Source organism: Mesocricetus auratus, unplaced genomic scaffold (genome assembly GCF_017639785.1).
Source record: "Mesocricetus auratus isolate SY011 unplaced genomic scaffold, BCM_Maur_2.0 Super-Scaffold_100020, whole genome shotgun sequence".
Lineage (NCBI taxonomy): Eukaryota > Metazoa > Chordata > Mammalia > Rodentia > Cricetidae > Mesocricetus > Mesocricetus auratus.
The window spans coordinates 16,050,892-16,077,818 of NW_024429201.1; the positions used below are offsets into that span (position 1 = coordinate 16,050,892).

At 41.3% G+C, this 26,927-nt stretch overlaps 1 protein-coding gene across 9 annotated transcripts in view; it reads left to right on the top strand.

Annotated features, from left to right (window-relative positions):
- Mast4 (microtubule associated serine/threonine kinase family member 4) overlaps positions 1-26,927 on the top strand; it is a 575,239-nt gene that overhangs the window by 159,879 nt on the left and 388,433 nt on the right. For all 9 annotated transcript variants that reach the window (XM_040729116.1, XM_040729119.1, XM_040729117.1 and 6 more), the window contains exon 2: positions 4,984-5,137. In XM_040729116.1, coding sequence (XP_040585050.1) covers positions 4,984-5,137 — 154 coding nt within the window. The remainder of the gene's footprint in view (positions 1-4,983; positions 5,138-26,927) is intronic.

The following is a 26,927-nucleotide window of genomic DNA, read 5'->3' on the forward strand; positions in this document are numbered from 1 at the left end:
TTTTATAAACACGACTGTCGAGGTAAAGCAGCAGAAGAAACAGACTTGTAAATTTTTTTGTTTCTCACAACATAGCAGAGGAATAATGGCAACAAACAAGCATGAACGATTCTTATATGTGACATGGCAATTGATGCTATAAAGAAAAGAGAGGGAAAAGAATCAAGAGAGGAGTATGGGATTCTACATAGTTAGCACTGAAGCCTCCCGGAAAGATTGGCACTTGAATGGAGCCCTGGAAAAGTGGAGGAAACTGGCTCACTATGAATGTCTCCCAGGAAGGAGAAATACACAGGAAGATGTTTGAAGCCATTGCAGTTCTGAAAAAGAACAAGTTATAATGAGAGCCATGGAGAGTGTTGGCTGGGGTCATGCAGGTGGGAGGACCTAGCGGGCCAATGTGTCCACACTGCGTTTGTTCTGGGTGAAGGAGAAACTGAGAAAGGACTCCAGCAGACCAGCTGCGGCATCTGGCATATGCTTGAGAAGGGTCACTGGTGACTGTCCTGAGATTAGTGAGAAGGCAGAAGGAGCCTTTGGGAGGTTGTTAAAAGAGAGGTCACCATGGCAGGGACAAGATGGGTAGTAGAAGAAATGAAAGCGGTTGTGTTTGGAAATGTATTTTGAAGGGTGAGTTAGCAGATGTGCTGTTGGAGTGTGGGATGAGAAAGAGAAGTTCTGGCTGTCTGCAAGCTTTGTGTCCTAGTAGCAAGACTAAATGAGTTTTGTTCTTTAATGTCTGAGCTGTCTCTCCTTCTCTTCCTAAGATCCCTGTAAATACTTAAAGGTCTTGAGTGGAGGGATTCATGTGCCTGGCAGTGAAGTGTCTGAAGATCAAGTGGGAGAGAGTAGTTAGGCTGGAAGCGTGGTGCTTGTGGACAGTTGAAATATACATAATAGAGGTACGTAGGTGGCACCATGGCGGGGCCTCAGCAAAGGGAGAGGTTCCCATGGTCCAAGTCTGCCGGTGGTGAGAGTGATGGGAAAGGCAGAGGAACTGAAGATTAGATGCTCTCGTGAATGCCTTGGCTTTCTTGTATTCATCTCCATCGAAGACAGAAGCCATGTGTAATCATGATGGATTCTGTTTTCCTCATCTTTGTCATACAGTAAACAGGGGAGACAATTACATAAAACGTAGATATGAGTCTATTACATGAATTGTGTATGACCAACGGTCACAGGGTCAGTCATTCTGTGCACCTTCCTTCACACCTGGAGTAAATGTCTCTTAGTCATGCACCTCTGGTTCCCCTAGGATGCTTCCATGGTTCCTAGAACAGCATTCTAGCAAGAGTAGTTGTCTGTCCTTGACACGTAGCAGCAACATGCAACTCCTCCGTCTGAATTCTAAGTTTAGTAATGTACAAATGGACCTCTTCCTTGTATGCTGTGGCTCTTCTTTGAAGTAAATGGAGGGAGGCCAGTCACCGGAAATCGTGACTCATTATTGATGGATAAAAGAAAGGCATATCTTCAGGTGACCTCTTTCATGGCAATATGTTTATAGCCAGCAGCATGCCAGGTGACAAAGAGTGGGCTTGGGCTCTGTAGCAGCCTACGGTCTGCTGAAGGAGGGGCACTAGAAATGCTTGAGTGAGTAGGACAAAGCCATGCTACATTGCCATGGGCCTCAGTGGGAGTTTCAGGACATCCCCGGCTTAAGTGTGTAGAGTGCCGACTTTGGGGTGTAGAAAAGTTGGAAAACATTAAATGGAAATCAGTTAAATGGCAATGTTCAAAGTGACACGTTTGATATGTACCGTCAGCTCTGGGGTGTGATGAAGTGTTTTTTAAGGGATTGCGAGTGTTGGAATCCCAGCAAAAAAATGGAAAATGAAGTGCCAGGCTGCAGAGGGCCATTTTGAGAAGCTTTGATTAATTGTTATAGAAAGACTAAAGCCACTGACAATGCAGAAAATTTGGAAAAATGATACGTTTTAGAGAGAGCCCTACTGGGAGTATGAATTGATAGAGGAAGGAAATGGAATCTTGCAGCGTGGTTCTGTTTATAGGTTTTCTCCTGGTTTTGAGACATTTTCAGCCCTCACTGTTCACTGCCTCAATTTTCCCGGGTTTGAAATAGTAGTCTCCTCTTGAGGCCGTGATTCTGATGAAAAACCGTGGTCTATGGACTTCATTTCTGTGATGGAAGAAGCTGGTTTTTTTTTCTATCTCTCCCTTGCCCACACTTTCTCTTTCATTTCCTTCTCTTTCCTCCACATATGTCCATATCATTTGTGACTGCTGAATGTATGTAAGGAGATCACATAATTCCTACTTAGGAAAGACATCTGTTTTCTTCTTTTCTACACTCTGTTTTCTGATATAACACTCTTCTCCAGAGTAATTAATTGTAATTCTGCAAGCGAATGAAAAACGAGTAGCAGAAGCTGATGGACCTTAAACAATAAATATTTGTGTTTTATGCAGCTGCCACTAGTAATTAAGAGAAAATAACTAAGTAGAGTGGACCTGAACCTGCTCGATGGGGCGGCTATTCATTCTTGGTGCATTTACTAGTAGGAGCGAGCATGAAACATTTTGCTGAATGTCTATGGTACATTGCCACCTTGTGGCTGCAGTTTTCCTAGTCATGGAAAAGAGCAGCTTAAATACTATTAAATCTACATGAAAGAGCCTTATTTTGTAGTTTTCCTGACTTTTCCATTTGTCCTTAATTCAAAAGATTGGAGATGTTGTATAAAAATACATAGATTATATAATAGATGAGTTTAAGAGATTATCTATGTTCCTAGAAGAGGCATGCTAAATTATTAATGGGAAAGAGCCTTGTTACTACTGATACTGTGAGCAGGGGTAATGCTCACATGCATGTGTATGGTGGGGAAAGGAGTGAAAGTCAAATGGGGAAGGATAACATTTTTCCCTGGTAGATAGACAGAGGATGTTCATTCTCTCACTCAGTTCCATTCCATGCTTACAAAGTTACAAGTTTTCCTCTGAAAATTTTCAATGCAAAATAATAATAACAATAATAGTAATAATAGTAAATTGGCAGTTTAACAAAAGACACATGGGTAAGGACATACAGTGGTACCATCAGTAGGGCACCAATAACCTCTGTGTTATTTGATGGGATGACTGCAATCAGATGGGGTCCTACATTTTTCTAGATGCTCATGAGTAACTGTTCAGGCACTTCATTGTCTGGAAGATTTAAGGGCAAAATGTCTAAGGCTAGATGGGAATCTTTCCTTGGAGTCCCTGTAAGTGAACACATGTCAAGGACAACAGCCTGGGCTGACACCGTTGGATGACTACAGCTCCTCCTTTGAAAGTGCCACCTGGGGTCTGTTCCCCTCCTGATGTGATTTTGACCCTGGAGTGGATGGACTGCTCATTCTTCAGGGTCCCCTCACTAAAATACTAGCTGGCAGTGAACTACAGTAAGGACCCGAGTGTCTGGGAGTTGGAGATGGGCTTACTAAGAAGTACTCGAAACCCATTGCGTGCTGCTAATGAACATAACCAAAGTTGGGAGAAAGTCCATGTCATGTGGAGCTGAACCCACAGAGGTTCAGTCTCAAACTATCAAGGGAGGGGACACCCATCAGCAGGTACTGTTTTCTTAATGCAGTGATTTTGGATGGGCTGTAGCACATGGACAGAAAAAGGGATAACTGAGTCTTTGATGTGCTCCCTCCTATAAGAACATCTATGATAGTCTTAAAAACAAGTTAGATAATTATACCCAAGTGCCCATGAAAACAAAACAGACTTTGATGAAATCTCCCTTAAAAAGGCATTTAGCTGTGCTGTCCAAGTTTATCAGGCTTTTAAAATTGTATGAGGTTGACCCTTTTGTGTAACAACTGGAATTTCTGTGACTGTACATTTTGGGGGTAGGGCTTAATAGTGATAAGGACACATGCGTATGCACAGGAATATTTTTGTGCTTAATAAACTGTCTCAGAGTACACATGGGTATTCCACCTTGCAAGGGAACATTTAGAAGGTACTGCTCTCTTCAGTTCCAGAAGGTATTCTCATGAAAGTGGAGCAGAGATTGACATGAGTGTTTTAACCCAGGGGATCCTTTTGTAGAAAGCCATCTCTTGAAGTGACTTTGGTTTCTCTGTTTCTTATGACAGGCTTTCTTTTAAAGTGCTATAGAGTGATATAAGGATGTATTGATTTCCATTGAGGGCTGCTGCGGTGCTTATAAATTCCTCTCCTGTGTGTGTATGTGTGTGAGCAATATGTGAAATTTGATCTGTTTTCATATAGCACTTTTTCATATTGGGAGGTCCACAGAAGGACATATTTTATACAGGGGTCCATGTAAGCATGCATAATTCAGTCATGAAATGATACCTTCCTGTTGGTGTGTGTGTGTGTGTGTGTGTGTGTGTGTGTGTGTGTGTAGGGGGTTGGGTGCACCTGTGTGTGCATGTGGATGCCAGAGTTCAACATCAGGTATCATTCTTCAGGTACTGTCCACCTTTTTGGATAATTCTTCTTTCGTTGCCTCTGAACTCTCAAGTTAAGATGGGCTAGCTTGCCAGCAAGCTCATGGACCAATCTCACCAATCCAGGGCTAAGATTACAAGTATGTGCCATCATGCCAGGCCTTTTAAAATATGGATTCTGAGGAACAAACTTGGGTCTTCATGCTTTCATGGCAAATGCTTTGCTGACTGAGCTATCTTCCCAGCCCTTGCTGGAATTTGATAACTGTTTGGCTACATTAAAAATTGTGGTCATAGTCTACTAAACTTAATCTCATGACCTACTCACATTTTGTGACCTGCCTTCAAACCTGATACTGTGCTTTCACAATGAGCAATACTGACTCTCAGAAGGAAGGCACAATGATGAAATCTAGAACTTTCCAAACTAGGAAAATTAAAAACAAGTTTGGACGGACTGTGATTAGAAAGGAAGTGAAAAGAAGGGAGCCTGAGAACCTGTTGTGTTGATTGTCCCCAAGAAATGATGACACTGTCCTTCTTTCTCCAGCTCGACCACATACTGTCTCCACCACCCATGCCGTTTCGGAAATGCAGCAACCCAGATGTGGCTTGTGGCCTTGGAAAGTCACTAAAGTACAAGAGACAGCTGAGTGGGGAAGGGAAGCAGCTACGGCGAGGGAGCCTGGGAGGAGCCCTCACTGGTGAGTTGGGGTGACATGGGTCAGAGGAAGAAATGTGCTTCATTCACAGGATCCTGAATAGCCTTGGAGTTCCATGTGGGGAAGCCTTCCAGCGGACCCTTTTGTAAAGTCTTATTTAGTCCAGAAAGCAGCTTAAATTAAGAACTTGAGCAATAAACTTTTATGCAAGATAGTTTATATACAATGACCTGATCATATTTTGCATATACACAAATGCATTTAGTAAAATTTATATTTTGGTATAACTACCAGCATAATTAAAATATAAATTATTTCTGTCCCTGGTATAGGTGCATACTTTTCCTCTCTCTCTCTCTCTCCTTCCCCCCCCCCCCCCCACACACACACACTTTGTCCCAAGATTACTGTAGGTCTGCTGCATGTGAGATTCATCTTAAATGTTTTGTGCTAAATAGGCCATACAATCTGTGTGTTGTGTCTGCTTTCTGTTGCTCAGCATACCATTTTAAAGATTTGTGTGTATTACTTTTCTGTAGTGAGTATCATAAGAAACCAAAAAGTTGTCCAAATCCAACCACTTTATACTACCACCAACAAGAGGTGAGCAAAGTAATTGGTATGCCTATTCTAACAGGAGCCTGATACGATTGAATTAATAAAAGGTTTCTTTGGATTTCATTGCTTTGGGACTGTGCAAATCAACATGTTGTGACTGGAAGCATGCAGTAGAAGAAGACCAATCATCTTAGGGTGGGGAAGTAAAGAGAGAAATATAGTGGCTCCCCCCAAGCCACTAAGATCATGGCCCCAATGACCTGAAGACCTCCTTCTGGACCCTAACTCTTCAAGCGTCACTGTTTCCCAATAGCACCATACTGGGTCCAGCCTTGGATCTTTCAACACTTTGATCTTTAGAAATCACATATGACACAAGTTATAGCATGTAGGTAATGCAGAGAATGTTTTGTTGGATGCTTATATATCATCATTTGTGAGATAGTTATCAGATCCCCCCATGTTTAACTACAGAGTTACAGTTTAATGTTTCAGTCAAGCACAGAGGCAAATATTGTATGTTGCTTATGAGTGAGCTATGAAAGCTACTATCTATGAGGAGAGAGTGAGTATAAGAGCCTGGGAAAGGGAGTTTGCAGATAGAACAGTTGGTGAGCTAGACAGAAAAACTACAATTGTTCTATAACACAGTTGGATAACTGATTGGCAGCAATTCCATTTTTAAGAATTCCATTTGTAAACTGCAGGTAGGGAGGGATCTAGAATGTTCTCAGCATGCATGCTATGTGTTGGAAGTGAGAAATTTGTTAGTTACTCTGATCTAGTCATTCTGCATCCATTAAAATGTTGCCAGGGCTGGAGTGTGACTCAGTGACAGACACTTGCCTAAGTATTCATGGGCCCTAGGTTTGAACACAATACCACAAAAAGAAAGAGAGAAAGATGAAAATCAAAGAAAAGAATATTGTAGGTTTGAGTTTGTATAATTATGCATCCATTGAAATAAAAATATATATTAAAGACATAAGGCAGAGATGAAAATGTTCCATCTAAAACTGAAGATTTTTTTCAAATCTACGAAGACCCCACAAATGACTTCTATGTATATTTATTTCTTATATCAATATCTACTTACATTTAAATACTTTATAACTTTTATTCTAGTTTGAGAAAAAGCCAAGTAAGGATACGTTAAAGCACAACTTACAAAAGGCTCACATTTACTCTTTTATGATGAAATCAACTTTAACACATTAGATTTTTTTCTATTTCATCTTAGTGATTTTTCCTCTAAACATAACTATTTTGGAGGAACATCATTCATTTTAAGCCCTGAAGGAGTTTTGTCTACATATGACAGTCTTGCCTGCCAATTCATAAATGGGCTGGAAAATACTTTGAGCTATGTTTTTGTTTTCTGTTGTTGTTGTTGTTGTTTTTAGAATAATGGGCTTTGACTTTCTGGAAATGGAATTTCTGAGCAATGGAAATACTGCTGCCCACATGGCCAGTAGAGTTAGAGCAGTTGGCCCAGAGAGTCACACTGCTGGAATGGGGGGAACATGATCAGGCCCAGTGGGGCGGGGAAGACTGCAGAGCTATCGATGTGGCTTAGTCAGTAAAGTGCTGCTATGTGAGCATGAGGCACTAGGCTTGAATTCTACCCGTGTGAAGGCAGAGTATGGAAGCATCATCCATATTCCCAGCGTTGAGTAAGTAGAGGCAGATCAGTCCCAGGCCTTCTGCCCAACTTGTCTAGCAGAATTGGTGAACTTCAGGTTCAGTGTGAATCCTCATCTCAAAATAAGATGGAGAGCAAAACAGAATGCGCTACTGTCAACTTCTGACCTCTTATATGTGCACCTGAATACATGTGCACATACACCACACATATATGACACATTGCATACACACACACACACACACACACACACACAACTGTACTCTACCTGCATGGTGGTACATGAATGTCATAGAAGCTCTGGGAAGCAGAGGCAAGAGGGTTTTGAGTTCGAGGCCAGCCTGGGCTATGTTCACTAAGGAACAGATATATAAATATATGTATATATATATATATATATATATAAATCTGCTCTTCCTTAGTGAACAGTGCTGTCACTAGAGTTCTGCTGGTTCTTCCCTGTTGCTTGCTAGCACTGCTCTTGCTTTCCACTCATAGGTGCAGATCACCTTTGTAAGTCGTCCAGTCTCAGTCTAATCTCGGTCTAACCCTTAACTGACAGGAAGGGAAAGAAAATCCTGATGGTTATGATTCACCCCATTTATTCATTTTAACTAGAAAGTTTATTTTAATTGAACTGTTTTTGACAGCTGCGTAGCAATTATTCTTACCCTTTTTTCACAAGTAGTTTTAATAAGCTTTGCAAAAAAGATTTAGAATGATTTGAAATCTTGGAGCAGTATGACTTGGAGCATGGAGTTTGGCCTTTAGTTTTATGAGAATGAATTCTTGCACCTGCTTCCCATTTCTTACTCTGGGCAGCTCTGTCAAGTCTATCCTCATACAGTTTGGATGCAGTACAACTGTTGGGTCACTAAATCTTGGGTGAGTTTTTTTTTAAGTTAATCAACCTTAGAAGAGTTTTAAACAACTATTGAACATAAGCCCATTTTGGAAAATAGGTCCTTGAAAGTTAGGATGCTGGGGGGCGGGAGAAAGCATTGCTAAGTGGTTCTCTAGACAGTTTAGCTGAGGGTTTAGTAAAGAAACATGTGAGGAGCCCTTAGCCTGGCAGAGGGCAGCTATTAGCATTATCTTTTTAAGTAACTGAATTAGGGGGCTTTGGAATTGTTGGAGAAGGTAAACTCAACTAAAGTCAGCTTGATGCCTTGACTGATTAGATTTTTGCCTTTTAAAAATCTGTTTGGTTTTGAGGCAGAGTCTCACAGTGTAGCCTAGGATGGCCTGCGACATACTGTGTAGCCTAATCTGGCCTTGATTTCATGGAAATTTTCTTGCCTTAGCCTCCTGAGAGCAGGAACTATAGGACTTGTTATAGGATTTAGAGTTTATAGGATTGCATCTGTTTTGTGTCCTGTCTGCTTGTGTAGAAGGTATTAGGGCTCCGGGAAGAGAGCATCATCTCTGATTCTCAGTAACAAAGTGTCTACTAGTTTTTGGCAGCAATAATCACGTGGCCCCACCTTGGATCATATCCCGTTGCTCATCACACAATAAGAAAGCTGGTTTTGCCACCAGAGCCCTGCTCCTACTCTAGTGTCTTACTTCAAAGACCAGCCACTTTCCCATTACTACTCTAGGATTTTTGGCTTGGTAGTACTGTACCTACAACAGTGAGTTGCCAGGCGTGAGGTGGAGGCAGGAGGCCCAGGAGTCCAGGGTCCCTTAGGTGCATAGCAAGTTTGAGGCCAGCCTAGACTCTTTCTTGTCTATTATTAAACTAAGTTAAAATGTTTTGTGAAGGCTTAGCTTAGGATTTGAAAATGTTACTGCCTAATTATAACTGAAAAAAATTCACTAAGCTTTTAGCTTTTCAAGAGGAAAATTTGTGACTCAAGCACTTTTTTCTACATAATGATAGCTAATATTAAAATCTTGTTGTAGGACAGTGTTACTTTCATTGAATTGCATTTATTGACTTATTTAACCCAAAAGACAGAGAAGCATTCAGCCCTGTATTACAGATGGGGACACTGAGGTACAGGCATGTTACTTTTAAACAAGAGCCGGGAATTATGCCCAGACAGGCACATAGCCACTCTGAAGCTCTTTAGCATACCAGGTACCCAGCAGGTTTTAAATAAACTTTAAATTCCAGCAGGATTAATTAGACTGAATTTTATATAGGAGAATCTTTGCTTACTCAGAATCTGGGACTATGACTTAATCTGTAGGGCTCTCAGTCTTTTAATTAAATCTAGGCAATTAATGCATATAAAAAACCTTTAAATTCATACATTTGTTAGACCAGCAATTCTATTTCTGGGAATTCATTGCAAGCAAACAGTCATGAATATGTGTAGAAAAATAGCACTGCTGAAGTTTGGAGTGGTACTACTTATGATAGCTAAGATTACATGTCATCTAAATATCTGCCAAGAGGATATTGATTAAACATATTATAGACTATATACAGAGTGGAAAACAATTGTAAACATTGAAGATCATGTTGTAAAAAATAAATTTGAACACTGAAAGAGGTTCATAATATTTAATGTGAAATCCTGGTTCCAAATGTTCTCAAACTATTATATGCTTTGTAAGACTTCCTATAATTAAAATTAAACAATTGAATATTTGATAATGGGGGAAGAAAACTACTGTGCTAAAGAGTTTTTTTTCCTTTCAAACTGGCCTGATGTTTATGAAGGCTCCCTTCTTACATAGATGTATGAAGAATGCGCTGGTCCTTTTTTTATACCCTGCAATTCAACCCACAGGGAAATTTCTTTCCCTCCAAGGTTTTTGTTGTTGTTATTGTGCATTTTCATCACTCCGTGATATATGTCAGTGCTATTAATGCCTTATACTCTCAGAATGCTCACTGGCAGACAACTCCAAGTCTCTTGTGACATGCCTGAGGTTCTTGTAGAATGTGGAACCTTGTAGCTCTAGTAGACTTGGTTACAGGACTGGCTTGGAGTACAATCTGCTCTTGGTCCACGGTCACTTTGATCAGCAGCCGCACAAAGAGTCAGAAGCATGGGAGGTGGAGTCCATCTGTACAAATGGATCCCAAACATTTGTAAGCACTATCCTGCTAGCTTTCTGTTGGCCAGAATGGGGCAAGCTGTGGAAGCTCTCCACCACAGTTGTTGGGCTGGGATGCCCAATATAATGCTAAGAATGTAGATAGTTAGGATCAGTGCTTCAGTCTACCATAATTAGTTCCTGTCTTTTAAAGCAATCCTTTGTGATAAAAATACTTTTTCAGAATCATAAAAATATGTGTTCAATGTAGATAGTTCAGAAGATATAAAGCCTCATGAAGGATAAATTAGAAGGCCTGTAACTGTACCATGTTTTAAATTAATGGTAATCATGTTTTAAATTGTGAAATTCTATTCCCAAACTAAAGATCTGAGTCACCAAGAGTGTTGGGTTAAAAAGAGGAAAACAAACATTGCTTGCTTGCTGTTTTATTATCTTTTTTTCAGGGCTGACATTTAAACAATAGACCGAGAGCTTACTATGCCCATCATGTTCTGATTTTTTTTAACCTAATGTTTTCTGTCTTCATGGCCTGCTGCTTGCTAAATAGATAGAAGCAGCTTGCAAACAGTGACTGAGCTTTGGAGCCCCCTGATGAGGAAGGGAAGCGCTATTCTAATTGTTATACAGACCCTTTAGTCTGGGCAGAGATGCACATGATTGTGTAGTTCACAGCCAGCTAGCTAGATGCAGACTTGAGGGTCTTTGAATCCTGCCTTCTGGATACACAAATGAGTGCCTCTGTCACTCCATAGTGAGCATCCCCTGGTTGTCATGTGTGCTGTAGGCCCAACAGTTACAATGAAAGCTCCTTTACCTGAGGGGGGTCACTTCTGTTTCCTAAAGGTTGTTTGGGTTATTTAGAATATAAAGAAAAGCAGGATTAATGCATCCCCCAAAGACTGTATAGGAATGCAATGTGTGCATAGTGCTAACGGATTAACTTGTAGACAGTATTGACTGGGATTTTAAAACTTGTTAGGATGTTCGCTATCACTGGGGAAAATGGAATTTCGCTTCTCTAGGCTTTGGAAATGAAACCTGTCTTTCTGTCAGTCTGTCTTATTTTTGTAGTGCTTCAAGCATGCTAGGCAAATGCTGTACCTCTGAGTTAAATTCTCAGCCTATCTCTAGAACATTTTAATCATCTTACTTGAAGAAAAAAAAGACCAAAGAAAAACAGCACAATGCCCAAGAAACATTCTTTCCTTTTAAAGTTAGTTTGGAGGCCATCATGTTGGAGTGAGTCTTTCTTTGGTCACTTAATGGGTTCCTTAGCTTAGTTGATAAATCTGAAAATACTCAAATTAAAGCTCCCATTGTATTTAGGAACCATTCACTAGGATGCAATGTCTCTGTCTTAGCTAAAGCAGAAGTAACAGTACCTAAACACAATAGCAGTTTATTTATGACTCATGTAACTGTTGAGGAGAAATATTTTGGGCTAGGTTGCTCTCCTCATTAGTGGTTTACATGCCCACACTCCACCTTCTGGATAGGCTCTTACTGGCTTTTAGCACCCCTATTTCCAATTGGTCAAGGTGGAAAGCGAGGAGAAACCCAGGCTGTCAGAGACATAGTCATTTCTCTCTATAAACTTTGGTCAGGATCCATCATATAATCACAGGTTACCCTAAGATGGTGCTGCCATTGTAGCATGCTGGAAAATTAGGTCCACTGTCCTATAGCTTAGAGTTCAGATACATGTAGGCAAGGAAGAGTGGCATTCACCAAACTAAAGAGCTTGTGGAGAAGTAGGTTTCAGTAAGGCCATAGACATGAATTTGGTTTGAAGTACCCAGAAACGTGTTAAGTTGATGAGCCTGGTAGGATTGTGGAGTCACATAAATGAAAGAGTCCCCATTTTGAGGAATGCATATCAGATTGTCATATAAGCAAATAAAGCTGAAGATAAGAGGATGACTCTGGAATTAACAGTATGGTTGCTGGGCAACCTTGGGGAGAGCAGTGGAGTGCAAGCATACACTAGGGTGGTGTAGGTGAAGAGGAAATAAAGAATTAGAGAAAGCAAGTATTTGGGTAAACAATAATATCCATAGCTCTTCTGAAACTTGTGCTGTGAAAGGTGTGAGGGGGATGTATGAGCTTGGATGGTATGGGGGTAAAGGTGTGATCTGGGATGGTATCAGGGGTCAGAGAGAGGAGCTTATTGGGAAGTGCAGAGGATGACTTTTTTCTTGATCTCTTCTTTGACCCATTCATCACTCAGTGATGAGTTGTTTAATTTCCATGAGTTTATGTACTTATTAGAGATTAGTTTGTTGACTATTTTCAATTTTATTGCATCATGATCAGAGAGGATACAGAGAGATGTTTCTGTCTTTCTGATTTAAGGTTTGGTTGTGTCCCAGAATATAATATGGCCTATTTTAGAGAAGCTTCAATGGGCTGCTGAGTCCAATGTGTATTGTTTGGTGTTTGTGGAACAAAACTGTTAAGTCCACCTTATGTATTACATGATGTCATTTAGTTCTGATGTTTCTGTGCTTATGTTTTGTCCAAATGACCTATCTATTGAAGAAAGTGGGGTATAGAAATGACCTATTATTGCTGGATTGTTGTTGATCTGCGTCTGTAATACCAATTGTATACTTTTTTAAATGAAACTGAGTATATCATGGATTGATTGGTACATACATGTTTAGGATCATAATTTTTAATTTCATTAGAATGAAGTGTCCTTTTAATGCTTTTCTGATTAGTGTTAGTTTGAAGTCTTTTGTCAAATATAGGGTGTGTTGCTCCAATATGGCTCTCAAAGTATCTGTTAAAAAATCAGTTTTTTTTAAATTTTATTTTCCAGTTTAAATTTAGATAAGACACAAGGTTGCTTCACAAGTCAGTTCCAGGTCCCTCTCCCATTCCCTCCCCTCCTCCCGTGCCCTCCCCCCAACCCCCCCCCCGTTATCCCCTCATTTCCCCAGGGAGGGTGAGGCCCTCCATGGGGGTGTGCATAGTCTGTCATTTCATATAGGGCAGGGCCCAGACCCTTCCCCAAGAGTTCATGGTGAGAGTGCACCTCACATTGTTCTATGGGAGTCCAAAGTCCGCTATGGGAGTCCAAAGTCCGTGTGTATACTTGGGATGGGTACTGATCTGCTGCCCAAGGCTCAATAGATTCCCTAGGCCTCCTCACTGACACCCAGATTCAGGGGGTCTTGATCAGTCCCATGCTGGATTCCCAGGCTGATGCCTGGGATTCAAGAGTTAACCTTTGTCTGGTCAGCTGTTTCTGGGGGTTAAACCAGCCCAGTCTTAATCCCTTTGATCATCAGTCCTCCCTCTCTGTTACTGGCTTTCTTGAGTTCAGCTCAGTACTTAACCAAGGGAGTCTGCCTCTTCTTCGATCAGCCAGTGAATGAAGTTTCTGTTTCCCAGACTCTCTGGCCATAGGATTGTAGGCTGACACTCCCCAGATCTATGTCTAAAATCCATATATGAGAGAGTACATGCCATGTTTCTCTTTTTGTGACTGGGCTACCTCACTCAGAATGGTTTCTTCTAGTGTCATCCATTTGCCTGCGAATCTCATGATTCCATTATTTTTTTCTGCTGAATAGTACTCCATTGTGTAGATGTACCACATTTTCTCTATCCACTCTTCGGGTGAGGGACATCTAGGTTGCTTCCAAGTTCTGGCTATTACAAATAAAGCTGCTATGAACATAGTGGAACAGACATCTTTGTTGTATGAATGGGCATCTTTTGGATATATGCCTAAGAGTGGAGTTGCTGGGTCTTGTGGTAGGTTTATTCCCATTTTTCTGAGGAATCTCTATACTGATTTCCAAAGTGACTGAACCAGTTGGCACTCCCACCAGCAATGGAGGGGTGTCCCCCTTTCACCGCATCCTCTCCAGCATAAATTGTCATTGGTGTTTTTGATTTTAGCCATTCTGACAGGAGTGAGATGGTATCTCAGAGTTGTTTTGATTTGCATTTCCCGGATGGCTAAGGATGTTGAGCACTTTCTCAAATGCCTCTCAGCCATTTTAGACTCCTCTATTGAAAACTCTCTATTTAGTTCTGCAGCCCACTTTTTAATAGGGTCCTTTGGTGTTTTGGAGGCTTGCTTCTTGAGTTCTTTGTAAATTTTGGAGATCAACCCTCTGTTAGATGTGGGATTAGTGAATATTTTTTCCCATTCTGTGGGCTGCCTTCACGCCGGTAGGATTTGCTGAAGGAGGCAGAGGCAGGAGGATCACGAGTTTGAGGCCATCCTGGGCTACACATTTGCACACAAAAATCAGTTTTTATTCTGATGGGTTTTTCTTTATATGTGACCTGTGTTGTTTTCTCTATAGCTTTCTTAATGTTTACTTGTTCTGTATACTTAGTGTTTTAACTATGTTGTGGGGAGTTTTTTATTGTTGTTGTTTGGGTTTTGTTTTGTTTCATTTTTATTTTTGCTTTCCTTACTTGGTGTTCTGTGTGCATCTTGTATCTGTATAGGTGTGTCTTTCCTCAGTTTGGGAGAGTTTTTTTTCTATGATCTTGTTGAAGATTTGTGCTATGCCATTGACCTGAGATTCTTCTCCTTCATCCATTCCTATAATTGGAAGGTTTTGATCTTTTCATGGTGTCAACATTTCCTGCATATTATTTTCCTATGTTTTAAAATTTTTCATATTTTTTGCTTATTTCATCTAGCTTCTCTACTTTATCTTTGAGTATTGAATTTCTATATTATCCTTGATTTATTCTACTTGTAAAGCTTTCCCTTAAGTATTCTAGTTGAGTTATTGTTTCCCAATTCCATCTAGAGTTCTTTTCAGTGTTTCTATCTCTTTATTAAATTCTGTCTTCAAATCCTGTGTTGTCTTTTTCATTTTCATCATTTGATTCCTTGAACATCACTCAAGCCTTTATTCTTTTTAAGTTTGTTTTCTTTAAGTTCATTGAAGTGGTGTGTGTGTGTGTGTGTGTGTGTGTGTGTGTGTGTGTGTTAACTAAACTCCTTGAATTCTTTGAAGTTTATGATTGTTCTGTTTAAATTCTGTGTTTTGGGGGTTTATCTAGGTGATGCTCGTTGGCAAGCATTTCTATAGGATTCATGGATTTCAAGGGAATACAACTTTGATCTTTCATATTTGTATTTTTGTAATGATATCTGGTTACATGAACCTCTTTTATTAGTTCTGTTCTGATATAATCACAGCAGGTTATAACAGAGGACCAATAGTTGGCCATGTTCAGCCTGAAGATTGGGTATGACTTAGGTAGAATGATGTTTGTTAGACTCAGGAGATGGGTTAGCATGCAACATTGTATGTCCTGGTACTAGACTTGAGTTTGGGCATAGATCTGGAGCTTGGGAAGGGTGCATGGAGGGGAGGATTAGTGGTGTACTGCAGCTACACACTGGTGCAGGATATATAATACATGGGTAGGTAGAGAGGTTGGAAATGGAGTCTGAGTGACCTGCATGTTATTTATGTTTGGGTCCATGTAAGCAGGCATAGCTATAATAAGCCAAGGAACTGGTTATGGAACCCAGGTAGACCTGGAAATTGGGAAGGGTATATGAATGAGATGTGTGGTTCTCAACCTTCCTAATGCTGTTACCTTTTAATACATTTCCTTATGTTGTAGTGATCCCCAACCGTAAAACTATTTTCATTGCTACTTCATAGCTATAACTTTGCTACTGTTATGAGACGTAACATAATTACCTGATAAATAGGATTTTTGATATGAGAGCCTGGTAAAAGGTTTATTTGACCCAAAGAGGTCATGACCCACTGAGGACCACTGAGCTAGAATGGCATAAGACATGTCAGACCTGGCAGGACAGAGAGGTGAGAGATGGTGCTCAAGGGGCCTGTAGGTTGTCAAGAAGTTTAACTTTTAATGTCCGTTTCCTTATTTCTGGTTTTAGTGAGTTTACTATTTTCTTAAAATAATCAAGGCAGTTTAATACATTTCCAGGTTCATTGTATTGAGACCTGGGAGGATGTTAGAAGGGCTCTCTGGGAGTTGGGGAGAGAAGACTATGAAATGGTTGGTAAGAAATAGAAAGGAATTCTAAATTTAGGATTTCTTGGGAGCATTGAGAACCCTCTTCCTGTCTAAGGCATGATGGGAAGTGGATCCTGACTTTGTGTTGGATGAGGTCCAGACTCCAGGGAGATGGGTCTCTTGGGAACATTAGTCTCACTGAAGACAGTTAAGAGCCCTGTCCAAAGGTTATTCAAGTGCATGCTGGGAAAGGTAGAGCTGAGCTACGTAGAAATGGGAAGAAGTTTTAGCATCAATGGTGACATTCTGCAGTGACTGAGCCGAAGCTGGTGGAATCTTGGAAGGTAGCCTGGAACATGGGACTTGGGCAATGATGGGCAATGGGTAGTAGGTGGGCTGAGTTGCACACAAGCAGTCTTTATAATGTGATTATTTTGAAGTTTTGTATATTTTGAAACTTTTAAGGGGCAAAAACATCTTTGTGGTGTTCTTTGATTACTCTCTGTTTCGGTTCTTTCCCTTTTGGCCAGGGAGAGTTAGGCAAAGCTACACATAATTCACATTCACAGTTTTGCTGACTTAATGCTTTGGCTTCTGTTTGCTTTTTCTCTTTCTCAGTACTTAGAGTCTCTCTGCTGAAGGCACATGACCAAGGGCAGAAATCCTTCTACGTTGGTCTGCTGCTCATGTGTACAGGGTACAAAGTTGTGTAGCCATAAGCAAGAGATTGAGTAGCTAGAGGATGTCTGTGCTTAGTTTGGGAAATCATCAGGTAACCTAGAGGTGACTATATTGGCATCTTCGTCTTGGCAAGAGCACAGAGTTTTAAGAAGCCTTTGGAGCCATTCATAGTCTTCACAGGGTGGGTGTCCCTTTCTGTTCTGGGTGTTTTCTATGCTATCCAGGCATTTACCATTGAGGGCAAATATTTTGATGCATTTGTGGAAGTGTCTGCAGTTTTTCCTTGTCAGAGTGAAGATCTCCTGAGACCTAGACTTAATGGGACACACAGCTGTCAGCTGGCTCTCCTGGCAGATGCGGCCTCCCAGCTACTGTTCATCGCCTTTGCAGATGGCCTATTGAGGAGTCATTGCCTCTCTAACTTGCATGCGCACACCCCAGCTCCCAGCCCTGAGCTGCCAAATGGCTGCACCATGTTCCCAAACAGGTGACATAGTTCTCATGGAAGCTCACATCTCTCCTTCAGACATGTTGCACCAATGATGCAAGAGGTGAGAAGTCAGGCATGATGGAATGGGAGGATTTATTTAGAGAAAAAAAACTGATGAGGGCTTGAGGAAGCACGTGCCTTTCCCTTCATGCCAAGGATAGATGGAAGCCAGAGCTAGTTTCTTTGATATGTGAAGGAGCTCCAAAGACCAGTTCTGCCTCCCCTCCTGAGAAATCAATTTTATAATTCTGTGCCTGATAAAACTCGAAAGACATAAAACTTAGGACGTAGTCCTGAGCGCTGTTTCAGGCGATATGTTTTATGTAGAAAGCCTGATTTCTCAGTAGACCTTTGAAATGTTCTTTGTGGAGCAAACAGTTAGATTGGCCCCTCAGGTCATGGTTAGTATGACATTTAAAGATTGCTAGGGCAGGAACACTGTCTGCACAGGTAAAGCACGTTCATATACAAGTTTGCTTTCTTGGCCTTCAACTGGATATAATGGATAGAGCAAACTCAGTCTGCAAAGGCTGCCAAACAAGAAAATGAGTACTGGCTGTTTGAAGTTTGTTCTGGTGTGATATTGAAGAAGGTGTGCCACTAAATATTTCTGTAAGGGCCTATCTACATCAGTTAGGCCAATAAATCTAACAGAAAGGAGCTAAAAAAAATCTATGAAGTGTTAAGCCAAGAGCACTAGAAGTTCTCACATTCCAACACTCTCTTGCTAATTTCATGTTTTCTAGGTGTTTCTTGTGTTCTAGGTGATTCTGCACATGATGGACTTTGGTTCTTCCCAAGGAAAGAAAGCAATCTGCTAACTCCATTTATCAAAAATTCAAGTAATTTGTTCTTGAAATCTCTTTTAGGATAAGACTCCAATTACAGTTTAGAGTGTTTGAAAGACATTTTTATGAGACAAGGTCTTAGTGTAGCATACATTGGCCTTGAACTGGCTAGAATCACAGATGTGAAAGCGTGTGCCATCCTGCCTGCTTAAGGCATTGGTATGTTTTTAGAAACACAATTATATTCCTTTGCTGTGTTTACTGCCCATTGTTTTGCACCTCCCTCCCGTATTTTCATGTATTAATGTTTGTGGAACATGGGGCTTGGGTGGTGTTGGGCAATGAATAGCGGATGGGATGAGTTGTACATTAGCAGTCACTGTGATGAAACTTAGAAGGGGCAAAGAAAGTTTTGTGGTGCTCTTTTGATACTTTCAATTTGGGTTATTTCCCTTTTGGTCAGTGATGGTGGTGGGAGAGATGGACAAAGTCAGATTACAGTCACAGGCAGTTCACATCCACCGTTCTACTCACTCAATGCATTTGTTTCCAGTTGCTTTTCTGTTTCTCAGTACTTACAAAGTCTCTATGCTAGCCAAATGGGCTGTGGCCCGCCTATGATTGCACAGCTTTTTTTTTTTGTTTTTTTTGGACCCTTCATAAATTAAACACTTTTAGCTTTACAAAGCAAGCCAAATCAATGCAATTGTTATAGAATTGATGTAGCTGTGTAGCTCCTTTTGAGTTGAAGGTATAAAATGGGGGGGGCTAGGAAAGTTAAGTTGATACTATTCTGTTTAAGATCGTGATACTCAGGGATGCTAGATGGCTGAGTTGGTAAAGGCGTTTGTCACTAAGCCTGACCCACCCAAGTTCCATCTCCATATCCCACATGGTGGAAGAAGAGAGCCTAGTTCTATCAGTTGTCCTCTGACCGCCACATGTGTGCCATGCTATATTTGCTCATGTGCATTCATGTACACCAACACCCCAAACAAAGGAATATATAAAAACGTGTTTTGTAGAACCTTCCTCAACAGGTAAATATCCCAGTCTAGAGAGAGTTGGCTTCCACAATACCCAACTGTCACTAAACTTACCTCCTAAGGCCCCGCTACTTAAGAATGTTACGCTGGGTTTCAAGCTTCAGCAAACATCTTGTGGGGTGAACCACATGTGCCCTGTTTTCTCAGGCCCCTTTTGTGCTTAGGAAGTAAATTGCATCTTCCATGGAGGGAGAACAAGGAAGCCCTTTGCTAAAAATGGTGTGCCTTCATTTCCCCTCACTCCAGGTCTCTCCCCTCCCCGCTTCACACTTTCCCCACGGCTGTGGAAAGACCCCTGCCATCTCTAGTGGAACATGCCAGCGCAGAGTCCTGTCCCTTGTCCTGACACTGAGCTTGCTAGGCCTTCTATCTCTCTCTCTTTTAAACCTTGTTTGCATCAGTCAGTCAAAGCCCTTGGGGATGTCCAAGTTATTTTGACTTCATGGAAAGGATGTTGACTTGTAGTTGGCTACCCAGGAGGAAGAGGAGGCAAAGAAATGCAAATACCACCAGTGGGAATGTTTAAAGATTTGTAAAAATTAACGTTTCTGATGCATTGAGACGCTGGCTGTGGTGGCCTGCATTTGTCATTGTCGTGCAGGTACTTAATCAGTGCTAAATTTCTTTTCTTGTGTCTGCCTCGACAGATAATCTCTGTTCTCTGACGGTTCCGTCTCAGGTACCTGTCTCCATCTGAGCCTGAAGGGAAGGTGGAGGGCCCTCCTTGCTGTCCACTCATTCACTTGCTCACAGAAAGAAGATTGTGTGAGAGAGAACAATAGCATTTAAATATCTGTTTTCTTCTTCCTGGTAGGAACACAGGGAAAGTTATACTTAGTTTGAATATTTCCATGCAAATTCCGCATTTGCCCATTGATTAGCAGCCAGATGTGGGTCTTTAGGGATGATTATGTCTTGGGGACTATTGTCTCACGAGTGGATTAAGGCCCTTGTAAGTGTGCTGTTAGTTGACCTGCCTTGGGCCAAGGGAGATATAACAAGTAGGCCCTTAACAGACTACACACTAGCTATGCCTTCATAGGCTTCCAGCATCTGAAATTATGAGAAAGAAACATTTTATTACAAATGACCTAGTTTTAGGTTCTGAGCAAGAAATCATGGCCAGTGTAAATTTTTAGTATTGCACCATATTCAGCTTTTACAATGACTCTATGTAAGTTCTGGCAGCTCCCTGCCTGCTAAGGACAGCTACATGTGGATGTTAAGGAGGGATGTTAATGCGTTGCATGCATGTATACAGACACTCCATTAACCCTTGGTTTTTACTTAGTACTATCTAGAGGAAGGAATGCTTCCAGTTTTGCTCTGAGTTACTCTGAAGGATGGAAGCCTTTTTATTAAAGTATCTAAAGCATTTCCCTGAGGGTCAGGTTAAGGAAAAGGTGCAGACTGGTCTGATAAACTTGAAACTTCTTATTAAATAACGAGAGCCAGGTAACCCGCTGTGTTACTCTCTGTGCTCTGGTTTCTAGGAATCTTAATGCCTTGGGGTTTGCTGATTTGGGTTTGTTCTCCTTTGGTTTTTACTATGCTGGTATACAGAAATAGCATTTTTTAAAAAGAAAAGTAATAAGTTACATGTGTGTCCAGAGTGGGAAGTGTTGGCTCTCTATCCCTTGGTGAATAAAAGGGAAATGAACTGTTCTTTCCTGATTCACATTTGATTCTGGGACTGGAGTGTGCTTGGTAGCCAGTGTAGATTATGTGTATGACCCAGGCTTGAATCTGGGCAGCCCTAACCAAACAAAAAAAAGTTCCATTCCAAACAGCTTCCTGTTGCTTTTGTTGATTTTTCCACTTTTCTCTTGCTCCTCCAGTGCCCATCTTCTTGTATTGTCCTCATTCTTAATGAATAAATTGCTTCTACATTTCATTGCTTGTGTGCCTGTCATTCCTTTCACTTGTTTATGAATTCCTTGAGGACTTTTCCTTGTATCCTCCAAGCAAAGCCTCACATATTTCAAATACTAAGTCTCAGTAACAGAGTTGGTGGTAGCCTACAGGATACCCAGTTACCTTTTAACTCAAATAAAGAAATGTTATACCTTTTAACTCAGATAAAGAAATGCTATTTTAGTATATTAACATTCAGTGCAATAGTTGGAACATACATATAAAAGTGTATTTGAATTCAAATTTCCTTAGGCTTTCTGTATTTGTGTCTAAATTTGGCCATCTTTTCATTAAACAGTAGAATGATACTGTATTTAGGCATTCTCAGACATCTTGTCTCATAGGTCTTTGTGAACTGTGAATTACAATGGGCCAGAGACATGACACACAGACATTAATATAGTATCCTTTGCATGTTTTGTTTTCCCCACCAGCTGCTTTATTACATGGGAATCAGGAGCATCTTTGTGAATGACAGATGACAGACTCCAGGCAGATCTGATGTGTGATAGACTTCTCGTTGTGAAAGTAGGTGTGCATATGTCCTATTACGATGCAATTCAGTACTCACGGAGCTCTCTGTGGATTCAAAAAAAACTGAAGAAGAATAGATGCATTTGAAGTAATGGCTAGCAGGAGATAATCAGGCTTTCAAGCTTGAGGAATGGCCATTTGGAGGTTGATTGGAATGGCCAAATGGCAGCCTTCCCCATCTCAGCCTACTGATTTCTCTATAAGCATGGCTTTCTCTCTCTCTCTCTCTCTCTCTCTCTCTCTCTCTCTCTCTCTCTCTCTCTCTCTCTCTCTCTCTCTCTCTCTCTCTCGGAAGTTAAGGAGCCTGATGGTACTATTCCTGTAAAATACAGGCAGTGACCTTGGAGTTCACAGCTACTTAATGTCATGTGAGATTTCAGAAGTAGTCAGTCGCTAAGTAATAGAGCAGAAATGGAAAGGCTGAATTCTTGCCTCACACCTGCCATTCATTTTCAGACAGTGCTGAGATAATCATGATGCTAATCTGGACTTAGAGTTTTCTTTCCTTAAATATAAGGGCACATTCATGATGTGCTTTGTCAAGCACATGGGGATTTATGACTGTTTTATTCAAGGCATAGGATTGCAACTTGGATAACCATGCCCACCCTCCCCACCAAGAAAATACACATAGTAACACATGATTATGTGAAAAGAGCTGTGTATAGAATTTTCCTTGTATAAATAGGAAGCATGTTAAAGGAATTTGGACCTGCCTGGAAATTTCTGCGTATTTGGTGTTATGGAGCTTATTTTATCCCCTCTAAGGCTGATTTTGTTCTTTTTGTTTATCTTGTAAGGCTCCTGGTCCCCGATTTCTCCTTGGCTTCTATAATAACTGTTGAGATGTAGGGCAACTGTCAGTAGTGTTTAGCATCACAGGGCTGTGGGTGACATTCGGCGACATCAATCAAGCATCTGGTCATGGAGAGGAGTGTTATTGAGTAGGCTTCATAACTTCTTTGAAAAGTAAGATAGTAAGCCAAGTCATTTTCTAGTCTGTGGAGGGTAGGCAGCTCCCTTTGAAATTTCTACAGTATATTGTGGAGGTGGTGGACTCACACATACTTCTTAAAAGATTAAAATCAAAGCCAGAGAAGTGGTGTGGCATCTTCCTTATTAAATTTAAGGCCTTTGAGAGTCGTTGTTGTTGTTGTCATGAAACAAAGAAGTGGGCCAAATTTTAATATTCTAGACGATGTGGAACTGTAAACCAATGAAAGACACCCTGGAGGGAAACACGGGTGAGACAGAGAGGAGGTGTAAGAGCAATTCCACAGACATCTAATGGGCTCTTGGTGTGGGCTGTGGTGTTGTATTTAAGTGTGGCGTGGGCTGCAGGCTCAGAGGACACGGAGTTTGGAAGGTGGGAGAGCATATGGTACCCAGAGATAAGTATCATTCTCCTTGTGAATCCACACATAGAACATGGTGTGATGAGAGAGATTAAGAAATATCTCTGGTTTAAATGTATAGCTGCCTTTCCAATGATGACCAAAAGGGCGACGTGTCCAGAGGGGACCCGAACCACTCCTGAGCACAGGTTGTATGTTCACCAAGTATGCATTTTGTATGTTGTCTGTTGTCATCATTACTAGATGTAAGGAAAAGCAAGTTCAGAGGGGAAAGCTGTTTACTCAGGACTCCCTAGCTAGTGAATGAGTCAGGATGCAAGTCCATCCCGGTCTGCTTGCCCACCTGTACTCCAGAGCTCACCTGGCAACTGTAATGAGAATTAGTGATACCGAAGTGCCCAATTCTGGGGAGGGCTTATTCCATCCTGGGCATGACACGGGGAAGATCTTACAGGGAAGAGTTGTTTAGTAGGGAGAGCAGAGGGGATGTTAGGCTATGGTTTATTGTGGACTTTTGGTTTGCCACACAGAGTGATGGTTTCTCTATTTACATCAACATGTGAGATCACCATCTCCACTTTGTAGAACATTTTCAGAAAAGTGAAGCTTACAATTCAGAAATCCTAGACAAGGTCAAACAGCTACTGTGGGGTTGGGGTTTAAATTTAGTATGTGAATCTCATTGCTGGGGCCAAGTGGAGTGGGACTGGAATCAACAGTTTGACTTCGTGAGTTAAGAAGTTGGGCATGTTCCCAGGATCTGGCAGAGCCAATGAACGCATTCAGAGAGAAGGAAATTATGGCGGGGATGCTAGTCACTAGGCTGAGAACAGGGATGGTGGGTATGGAAGAAATGACTGTTGGGCATTTCATGGTCGTCTTGGGTGGGGGGCAGGCACTGGTCCTCAGGGGGATTTCAGACAGGGGAGACGGAAGCAGACATGGAGAGGGAGGAGGAAGGAAGAAGTGGGCTGACAAGTGCTTTAACAGCTGTTCGACACATCCACAAAATGACTGAGGAAAAAAATTGTTCTATTTATTTGCCTTTTCCTTCCATATATCTTGCCAGCAGCATTCATCAATATCTGTCATTTCCCAGGGGGCTTAGACATGTCTGGCAATTCATTCTACTGAGTTATATTTCAATACCCGAATGGAGGGAGGCCCGACTGCAGAGGTTAACTATGGGCACCTCTGCCCAGAGTCACTTAGCTGCCACCATCACCCCAACACCACCACCCACAGTCAGTCCAGGCAACACAGCCTGGTGTCTGTGCCTTGTTTCACTGTCTTCATTAAAGAGGGCTCCGTCTAGCACCCCTTTAAAATCCATTCCCAGTTGCCCTTTTGCCTTTGATCTGTGCAAGCAGAGCTCAGGGCCAAACTCATGATTATTTTTTAAATAAGAATTTTAAATCCAGACAAGCACTGCCCCAGTAGAGACTGCCTTGGTGATACAGGTACAGTTGGGCAGTTTGTGACCATGGTTGGGTAATTTTACAGAGTGGAAGGATTTCCTGGTGTTACTACAGCCAAGGGTAGTGATGGAGTTGAGTCATAGGAACACAGCTTATCATGGCCTGCTACATGTTCTAACTGATTTGATTCTAATGTCTGCACTTACTAGAATTGCATTGAGAGGTAAGCATGGTAGATAGGAAACACTGTTTTAAGTATAAGTTAAGGGAAAACAGACAGAAGGCCAAATAAATTTCTATGGAAGTTCTGTTTTGAGTTATTCCCTTTAAACTGTACTGTGTGTTAACATTTTTGCCCTTTCATCATAAAATGGCATGAGTTAACAGGCTGGCTGTATTAGACTGAGTGTGCAGAACCACTGTATCTTTGAACCGCCTTACCATAGTACCCATACCAAAAGTTAGTTTTGATTTAGAGCTAAAGCTGTGATTGACAGGGGCAGTGGCAGCTTCAGACTGACCTCCACAGCCTCATGGTTTATCCAAAGGCTTTGATTTTCATGTTGTAGGTATGTGTGTTCTTCTGTTTTCCCATAGTTCCTAGCTCACTGGCAGCATGGTCCTGGACTTTAGTTACTCTCTAAAACTGTTGTCATTTACCCAGCCTCTCTAGGTATGTGAAATAGTTATCTTACAAAGAAATTACTGGCCTCTTATGCCTGCCGCTCCCCATGCTCTAAACTTCTTGCAAAGCATTTCTCTTAATTTGGTCATTGGATTCTTATATTTATTAATGTTGCCTATGGTAGATGCAGTATGCTGTTGATAATATTTCAGAAAGTGAAAGGAAGTGTTTTTGGTGAATCTTGAGTCACATTATTAATGAAGAGAGGACCTTAGTGCCCTATTAGGCCCAAGTCAGCTGTAACACCATTACTTTAAGCTGGAAGCTTGTATTGAAAGCTCTTGTAGTCCGTTTCCAATTTATGTGACAGCTGGACATTGCTGGCAAGTGGGCAGTGATATCAAGGACAAAGGGTCAAGGTTTTGCTCTGAATTTCTCTTGTGTCAAAAAACACTGCCGTATTTTTAAAGGGAATGAAAAGCAGCTCAATATAGAATTAGCACTGTGGTCAGTTGTCTGCTGGTTTCTTAAATTGTATTTATTTATGCCATTAAGAAGAATGATGCAGCAGAATTGATGCTTTCTAGCCATCCCTTTGCAGTGGGAACAAGAAATTGGAAGTCAGTCACCCATGTGAGTGGGAAGATGAAGGGAACCATGTCCCCATGTTGTTGCTGCACTGCCGAAGATGAATAAAGGGAGGCTGTAATTGCTGTGGGGATGAGCATCATGGCGACAAGGGAGCAAATGTTTAGGAGTGAGCAATGGGGCATGGAAGAAGAACCTCTGGGTGATGATGGAAGATACCCTGGGCGGTGGCTGCTGAGTCACCGATTCTGCCCAGAGCCAGCCAGTGACTTAGCATGGGCTTTAATCTTTCCATTTCTGGAGTTTGGAGAGCACTTAAAAGATTCACTCTTCTGCTTACGACAGGAAGGGTGGGGGTTATTGAGTATAATTTGCAATAGGAGGAGTTAATGTGGATTGGGTAGCTATCTGCTTGACAAAATCTGAGTATCCCATTTTGTTTTTCTCTCTATTTACTTATTTAGTTTTTTCAAGACGGTTTCTCTGTGTAGCAACCCTAACAGTCCTGGAGCTCAGTCTGTAGACCAGACTGGCCTCGAACTCAGAGAGATCCACCTTCCTCTTCCTTCCAAGTGCTGGGATTAAATGCATGCACCACCACCACCTGGCTCTTCTTTTTATCTAAAAGATGCAGGGATTTTGGCTAAGCAAGGGAGAGTTTTTATGTGTAATGATAGATGCATAATATACTTCAACACTTAACATTTTTAAGCACATGATTTCATCACGTTAAATACTTTGGTATCATTGTGCAACCACTGTCACTATCCATCCCTGGAACAATTTCATCATGCCACATGGACAGTATAAATGCGCTAAGCAAGGGCTTCACTCTCTTCCCCCAAACCCAGTAGCCATAGTTCTTATACTGTCTGAGTGAACTGACTATTGCAGACACTTTATGGAAAGGGAATCATATAGCATCTGTCCTCGTGTGACTAGCTTATTTAGCACGAATGTCTTCACGGTTCATTCATGTCAGTGGTTCTCAACCTATGGGTCATGGCCCCTTTGTGGGGGTCAAACAACCCTTCCACAGGGGTCACCTAAGACCATCCAAAAGCACAGGTATTGACATTAAGAATCATAAAAGTAGCAAAATTACAGTTATGAAGCAGCAACAAAAATAGTGTTATGGTTGGGGATCTCCACAACATGAGGAACTGTATTAAAGAGTCACAGCATTTGGAAGGTAGAGAACC